At 37.1% G+C, this 8984-nt stretch overlaps 2 protein-coding genes across 43 annotated transcripts in view; one reads left to right on the top strand and one right to left on the bottom strand.

The window, feature by feature from the left end:
* Window positions 1-8984, top strand: part of caska (calcium/calmodulin-dependent serine protein kinase a) — a 208914-nt gene that overhangs the window by 160504 nt on the left and 39426 nt on the right. The gene's annotated exons all lie outside the window — the stretch shown is intronic.
* gpr34b (G protein-coupled receptor 34b) lies at window positions 5304-8819 on the bottom strand. Its single transcript, XM_079820777.1, has 2 exons — window positions 8624-8819; window positions 5304-8519 (listed from the first exon to the last, which is right to left on the bottom strand). The coding sequence occupies exon 2, from the start codon at window positions 8498-8500 to the stop codon at window positions 7448-7450; it is 1053 nt and encodes a 350-aa protein (XP_079676903.1). The 5' UTR covers window positions 8501-8519; window positions 8624-8819; the 3' UTR covers window positions 5304-7447.

Below are 8984 nucleotides of genomic sequence, written 5' to 3'. Positions count from 1 at the left end.
GTTAAAATAATATGGAACACAACCTTGTTTTTCACATTGTAAATTCAAACATAAAAAGGGGAAGTATAAAAACTCTTAACATTTAACAAACCAAAATGGCTGAAGACACAACTACATAGATCACAGCCTAAATAGACCTATTGCAGTCTTAATGTTAAAATGCAGAATCAAAAGTTTTGCTGTTGGCCCTGAGGCAATAACAAACCCAAGGGCCCCATATTAGCTGATCTTGGTGCCACAACGTTTTCTACCACAGAATTTTTTTTTTTTTTTACTAACTCGTCAAAGCACAGAGATACAAAGAGTATATAATGTCGGAATATTCAATTTTAATATTAAGTAGGCCTATAAATATTCCAAGCTGCAACACATTAACATCATAAATGCATTAAAGGATTAGTTCACTTTCAAATAAACTTTTGCTTATAATTTACTCACCCCCTTGTCATCCAAGATATCCATGTCTTTCTGTCTTCAGTCGAAAAGAAATTAAGATTTTTGATGAAAACATTTAAGGATATTCCTCCATATAATGGAATTCAATAGACCCCAAACGGTTCAAGGTCCAAATGAGAGGTTCAGTACAGCTTCAAAAGGGCTTTAAACCACATCAAACGGTACCAGACGACCAATAAGGGTCTTATCTAGCGAAACGATCTGTCTTTTTTTTTTTTTAATAAATAAAGTTTAAGTTTTATAAGCACAAATGCTTGCCTTGCTCTGTTCAGTGATAGCCGCTCGTGACGTCACGTAATACACAATTACGTTGAAAAGGTTATGCTAGACGCAGGTGGAAGTACCGAGTCAGTGTTTACAAATGAGCGGAAGGAGGACCGTATCCACATGTTCAAACGTCTTTGCGCCTGCGTCTAGTGTGACCTTTTCAACGTAAATTGCGTTTTACGTGACGTCACGAGCGGCTATCACTGAACAGATCAAGGCGAGCATTTGTGCTTATAAAACTTAAACTTTATTTATTTAAAGGGTTAGTTCACCCAAAAATGAAAATTCTGTCATTTAATTACTTACCCTCATGTCGTTCGACACCGTAAGACCTCCGTTCATCTTCGGAACAGAAATGAAGATATTTTAGTTGAAATCTGATGGCTCTGAAAGGCCTCCATTGGCACAATGCACGGTTCACTCTCAAGACCCTTAAAAGGTACTAAAGACGTCGTTACAAAGTCCATCTCACTACAGTGGTTCTAAAATAACTTTATAAATCGGCGAGAATAGTTTTTGTGCGCAAAAAACCCCTAAATAACGACTTACATAGTGATGACGATTTCAAAACAAGGCATCATGAAGCTTTGAAGGGTTATGAATCAGCGAGTCGAATCAGCGGTTTGAATCGCCAAATTTCAGCAGTTTGGCGGTTTGACACGCGATCCGAATCATGATTCGGCTCATTGATTCATAACGCTTCGAAGCTTCATGATGCCTTGTTTTGAAATCTTCATCACTATGTAAGTCTCTATTTAGGGTTTTTTGCGCATAAAAACTATTCTCGCCGATTTATAAAGTTATTTTAGAAACACTGTAGTGAGATGGACTTTGTAACGACGTCTTTAGTACCTTTTAAGGGTCTTGAGAGTGAACCGTGCCATTGTGCCAATGGAGGCCTTTCAGAGCCATCAGATTTCAACTAAAACAACTCAACTTACAACTCTTTATTTCTGTTCCGAAGATGAACGGAGGTCTTACGGGTGTCGAACGACATGAGGGTAAGTAATTAATGACAGAATTTTCATTTTTGGGTGAACTAACCCTTTAAAAAAAAATGACCGATCGTTTCGCTAGATAAGACCCTTATTGGTCGTCTGGTACCGTTTGATGTGGTTTAAAGCCCTTTTGAAGCTGTACTGAACCTCTCATTTGGACCTTGAACCGTTTGGGGTCTATTGACTTCCATTATATGGAGGAATATCCTGAAATGTTTTCATCAAAAATCTTCATTTCTTTTCGACTGAAGACAGAAAGACATGGATATTTTGGATGACAAGGGGGTGAGTAAATTATAAGCAAAAGTTTATGTGAAAGTGAACTAATCCTTTAACTCCAGATATGAGGTCAAAGCAAACATGTTTCCAGAATCAGCTACAACTTTTGAGTATAAAACTGCCTTAAGGAATTTTAAAGCCAGTGAGGTCCCAAATGCGAGCTATTTAGGGGGGTTTGGGAGGCATGGTCCCCCAAGAAAATTTTTATTTCTCTGATTTACATATGTGCATTTTAATGTGTTTGAATGCTAAAAAAATAAATAATAATAATAAATAGCTTTTATCTTGTCACACCTGTTCTCTCCTCATTTCATCACTCTCTCATTTCCATGACTCTTTCTTTTTCTCTCAGTCTCCTTCTCTTGTCCTGTCTCTTCCCATCCTAAAGCTGAGCTCTGACTAGTCTCTTCATTTTCGCCTCAGTGAAGAAAGTAAACATAGGGTCAACTGATATTTTTAGCCTATATTTTATTGATTCACTGAAGGCTACGAACGCTAGGTAAATACATGTAATAAATGAATTCACAATATGTACGCACACGTTCATTATTCTATGCCTAATCTAGTTTAAATTATTTTACAACATTTATTATATAGCTATACCTCGGAAAAATACCGGTGAGCTGACTACGGTCATGATTACAGTTGTGTAGGCAGCCTATAGTTTACCTCAACACTTCACTTTACATGGTCGGACTCTGAGCTATTCAGTCTGGTTAAGCTAGTTTCGCCACAGAGCCTTTACTGTACACATGATGTAGCGCTTGTATTCAAACGAATAAAGCGACTGCCTGGCGCTCGTTATCAGTTCAATAGAGTGGCGAAAGCGCCGAACGAGTTTGTCAGCGCTGTGCGTGAGATGATCCAGCTGCTCTGACCGCTGGATCTATTTAGTGAGGGCCGGCCCAAGCCCTTATGGGGCCCTAAGCAAAATTTTATTTGAGGGCCCCTCTGTGCCACCAATACGATTGACTATTGTTAATTCTTGATAATGCGCACACCCAGTATCAATGTTAGTAGTTGTAGCTGTGTTGCTTACATCATGTCTGCCTGTCATGTTTTTACTCTTATTCGGTTTTAAATTGTAACAGTAGCAAACCCACAATGAGTGTCCAGATGTTAATATTCAAAGCCCTACAGTTCAGACTGGGATATGTCATTTATTTTATTTTAAGTCATCTCTATACTCACTTTTCCCCAGGATTCTTTGATGAATAGAAGGTTCAAAAGAACAGCATTTCTCTAAAATAGAAAGCTCTCAAAAAAATCCTAAAAATATTGTACACAACTGTTTTCAACACTGATAATCATAAATGTTTTTTGAGCATCAAATCATCATATTCGAATGATTTGTGAAGGATCATGTGACACTGAAGACTGGAGTAATGATGATAAATTCAGCTTTGATCACAGGAATAAATTACACTTTACTATATATTCACGTAGAAAACAGCTGTTGATGTTTTCAGATGTTGATTTCTTACTTACTTTAAACAGAGCTTTTATTTTAGCGGAAGTAATTGTATTTTTTGGATTCCATTTGACTGTGTATAAAACCCTTTTTATCTTCTAAATAAAAACTTCCAAAATGTAGGCTACACAATTTATAATTCCAAGGGGACGATACAGCACTTGCAGAAAAAGATTTACTGAGAAACTGGAAGCAATGCTGTACTCCAAGACATGCAGCAACGTCAGACAAAATATTATTCGCATTAAACCATAGCGCATTCTCAAATCCATCTATTCACAAAAAGGTTACCGGGCAACTGACGAGTAACGTTACGTTTTAGCGCTGTTTTCTCGCACTTTGGACTTTGAACCCTGGCTAACAAGCAAATAGTGTCCGGCCGATGGCGCCAAGAGCTTGTGCAGTGCTGTCAGAGTCAATCCGTGCATATATCAGAAAACTTAACATTTTGTAGTTTATTTAGTAATTTTTTTAAGCCATTTCGCGATTTCAATCATCATGAAATAACATACAGCAAAAAGTAATTTAATGTGCTCTTGGGGGCCCCCTGGTGGGCAAGGGGGCCCTAAGCAGCCGCTTAGTTTGCTTATGCCTTGGGCCGGCTCTGTATTTAGTTATTAATTTATCCGAGCCCACTTTAACCCCTGGGTCTGGGGAGTCTGCTCTGTATTTTCTACTGCACACGCGAGCATAAACGCGCATAAATTAAATGACTCTGTATGCAATTGGATAGTCCTTCAACCAATCAGACCACAAGAGGCGTGATAAACAAGCATAATTCAAATGACTCTGTACGCAATTGGATAGTCCTTCAACCAATCAGACCACAAGAGGCGTGATCAACTGGCAACGACCCATCGCTTCTCTATCCGTCATTGTGATAATCCCTCCAATAGCGGGCCAGGTGGATAAGCCAGTCTGTGATTGGTTCCCGCAAAAGTGTTACAGAAGAAGTAGAAGTGAAAGTACGGGTTTCCAGACTGAGTTGCCGGGCGAAATCAAATCGCTGGCAGATCAGGCTGGGTTTACCCAGTCTACCTTTAATGTGCTCTTCTCACAGTCAGCACAGATGTGTTTTACCACTAGGGGGCACACAAAGTTCTGTGCTCCTCTTTTTGCCTGTTAAACCTCTGTTGAATTTCTCATGGCATGGTCTAATCTAATATATAGTTTATAGGGCATTGCATCAGTATACACACACACACACACACAGCAGGGGGATCCTGACTGGTCTACGGCTATGCAGCCCCATACGCAACAAACTGAGATGCACTGTGTATTCTGACACCTTTCTATCATAACCAGCATTAATTAGAGATGCTCTGGCCCAGTCGTCTAGCCATCACAATTTGGCCCTTGTCAAACTCGCTCAAATGCCCATTTTTCCTGCTTCTAACACATCAACTTTGAGCACAAAATATTCACTTGCTACCTAATATATCCCACCCACTAACAGATCAGTGTTATTCACTTCATAATGTTCTTAATGTTATGCCTGATATGTGCGTGTGTATATATATATATATATATGTGTATATATATATATATATATATATATATGTGTATATATATATATATATATATATATATATATATATATATATATATATATATATATATATATATATATATATATAATATATATATATATGTATGCACACACATTTTATATTAAATTACTATTCTTGTACAAGGTTATTTGGTTTTACTAGTCTTAACACACTATACACAGTGGATGCAGTTATCATAGGACAAATGATCCCAGCTGTTATGACAGTACATAAAATATATGTATTTGTTCATAGAAAAGAGGACTAGCATCATTAAATTAAATAATCTCAATTATATGCTTATTTTATTTGTTGTACTTGTATAGAAGCAATGCAAACACAATTACAAACACCTTAAGTTAAATGGATTTATATTATCTAACACTTTACAATAAGGTTCAATTTGTAAACTTTACTTGATGCATTAGGTAGCATGAACTAACAATAAACAATGCTTGTACATTATTAATTAATCTAGGTTAATGTAAATTTTTATATATACTAATTAGGGCTTTCAATCAATTTTTTTTTTAAAATTTTAACGAATTACACAATGTGCCAATTAATTAATTGCAAATTATTTGCACATCAAAAGATAATTTAGAGCCATCATTGTGTTAAATGAGAAAAAGCATCAAATAGACATTACAAAAGGTAGTTTAGAAATAATTATTTTATTTGATTCAGCATATAATTTATTACACATAAACTTTTAGGCTACAATGGCTTGCATTTGAATTGGTATTGAGATATATTTACAGACCAAAACAGTTTGGTTATCAACATTCTACAAAATATCTTATATGCTCCGGAAAAGAAAGAAAGTCATACAGGTTTGAAACAACCTGAGGGTGAGTAAATGTAAATAAGCAGAATTTTTAATCAAACTATCCCAAAAATATGAAATTATATTTTTTAATGAAGTGATACTATAAATAAGAAACTAAAACTGCCTGTAGGTGGTGGTAAATGTCTAAATAGGTAAGTCAGTGATCCTTCGAAGGACTGGGACTTCAAAGGCCATGCCTTCGAAGGTCGGACTGAGAGTTGTTAAATGGGACTGTCGCCAATGGGGGCTGTTGTTGTCGGCTAGCAACTGTAATAGCTGCTGTTGATGAGTGAAAGTAATGTTTGTACTAGGCAGTTTTATTAAACTGTCTGAAAACAAAAAACAGGCTAAATTTGTTCACCATGGTCCAGTTCTGTATAACTATATACAATCACATCTTAATAAGATATAAGTCAACATTTGAACGGCTTTAAAGTGTTTTTTTATCTTTTATTTTATTTTATTAAATATGTGAGTTGAAACCCAATACTTGCGTTTAAAAGTGTAATTCTGCAATTCCTCAAAAAAAAAATCCTGTAGTCACTGACGCGCAATGAATTCTGGGGTAGGCAAGGCCATCTGTTGTATCCTTCAGTTCAAGGGAAACAAAGGATGCATTTGGAGGCCGCATTTGAAGGAGCCTTTGAATTAGGACAGCCTTCGGCGCGCGACAGTGACGCAATCGGTCTTCGAATGCGGCCTTCGAAGGAAGCAGCATTTATGAATGGGCTACTGAATCATTGGTTCACCCGATTGATTTGCTCATAACACAGATTTATTCAGAAACGAAACCACGGTGTTGCTAAGAAACGCTCAACAGTTCTGCTCTGGCTTTTACAGGTAATATTTTCATTAGCAAAATTTAGCAAAAACAGACAAAATTGTGTCAATATATAACACAATATTAACATCTTATTTATTTAAATGTATAAAATTAATATCACATTTGCACTTGTGCTATTCGGAACAAAAACAGCACTCGTGTGATGTTTCGCTCTCTACTCGTGTGATATTGCTTAACTATAGGCTTATCTAATATAAATATAAAATAATTTTTTGCCCCGATATCTTGAATTTTAGGGACATTCTAACCGCATTCTATAGGCTACATTATGTAGTTGTTGCTCTGCTTCATGTTCAACCAATCAAATGCTTAAATTTGTAAGATGACCTATGTAGGTCTGTGGCGGGTGAGTTAAATGTGTTAAATAATTTCATTCATATTATTTTTCCATAACTAATTAATTAAATGAATGCATTAAATCGACAGACATGCTTTAAAAAGATTAATTGTTAGTTCATGATGTAACATGGTAAAGTATTGAACCTTGTTGTAAAGTGTTGCCATGTTAACTATTTTTGTTTGATCTCTTTTTGTAGAATGCATTAAAATACTTGTATTAATTTTTTTAAACTAGTGTTTTTGGTGATTGACAAAAGTAAATCCACAAATATACTTTGCACTTTTCACAACATAGAACTACATTTTCTTTAACTTTGCTGTGCCTTCGGACATGGTTCATATGTTTAATGAACTCTCATTGCACCACATTATCCGTCTTTGTTGCTTTTCATGTTTTGACGTCCTGGGTGTCTGTTATGGCACAACTGCACTGATATTTAGCTGTTCTTGTGGAGTGTCACTAGAACTGATCATTCCTCTGGTGATTTGCTGACAGAAGCCATTACAGATCATCTTCATCATCACTTTGCGAATAGAACTACACAGCAAAAAGTACATGACTGGATCCAGACAGCTATTAAGGGCAGATAGTAGCAGAACTACTTCATTGGTTTTATCCAACACATTTATCCTGTAGCAAGAGGTGTCCGTTTCCATCTGTGACATGATATAGAAAATCCTCACGGAGTGGTAGGGCACAAAACATACTGTAAAGAGGAAGAGCACAAAGAAGGATTTCCATGCTGTATTGTTGTACTTGGCTGCGTTTGGGAAATCTGGTTTCTCTCTGGAGGCTGCAAGGAGCTTCATTCCGATCCTTCCATAGGAGATTACCAACGCACCATAGACCACCCAAAACATACCCACGATGGCTAAGTTGAAATAGGCTTTCCATTTGGATTTATTCAGTTTTTTGTATTGGAAGCACTTATGGGATTCATTATTCTCTGGAGTCTTGACAATAAGTGGCATAACTGCAGCAAATGACACAGTCCAGATGACACAGCAGAGAAGCACACTCCACCGGCTCTGCAGAAACACCCGCCTACAAGATGCCCTCTGGAACTTTAAGTAACGGTCTATGCTTATGAAGCCCAGTAAGACTATACTAATGTACATGTTCATGTAAAAGATGTTACCCACTATCCTGCACAGTGATGACGGCAACACCCAGAGGTCATGGTTGGAATGGTACGCCACTCGGAAAGGAAGGCATATCACAAGAAGTAAGTCAGCCAGAGCCAAGTTAATGAGGAAAATGCGAACAGAGTTTTTCTTTGGATGTACTCGCAGAAACACCCAAAGAGCTAGCAGGTTCCCAGCCAACCCGAACAGGAAGAAGAGTGTGTACAAAATAGCCAGCGGAACCTGCATGCTGGTGTTGTCCGTCCGGCAGCCTTGCTGGGGAATGTTTGACATGCTGGTCGGTGACACATTGGTGAAGATTTGAAAATTGTGGCTCATCATTGCATGTGTGTAGTCAAACCTTAGAAAGAGAAACAGATGTCATTATAATACTTACTAAAGACATTTTAAGTTTGCATTGAACTAAATGTCTGATGTGTTCTAGGTAATTGGAGAGTAACTTGCCTTGTTAATTCTGTCCATCAGAAAACTTGAATTTCCTGTTGAATGTCTGTAATCTCTCTTCAGAACTGTCTATGCAAACCTCTTTTTTTTTTATGAAGCTCTTCCTTTTTTTAGTTCCTCAGTAAACTCGTACTTACCGCAGAGCTCAGCTGTGCACCAATCAGTAGTAACACATAAGTGTGCAGGTACTTTTAAAGGGGGAGCGCATGTCTCAAAACCGCATTTCAACTCTGCCTCTGATCCCGTGATTATCAGATCAGCTATATTAGGCCTGCTGAACAATTGAAACAATTTTGAATCATTTAAAAATATTTCATTGTTATTATATTATCTTATGTTTACATTGTTTCACTCATGGGTG

This window comes from Gobio gobio (genome assembly GCF_949357685.1).
Source record: "Gobio gobio genome assembly, chromosome: 7".
NCBI lineage: Eukaryota > Metazoa > Chordata > Actinopteri > Cypriniformes > Gobionidae > Gobio > Gobio gobio.
The sequence above is the reverse complement of the archived record's forward strand: the minus strand, read 5'-3'. Positions and strand labels throughout refer to the sequence as shown.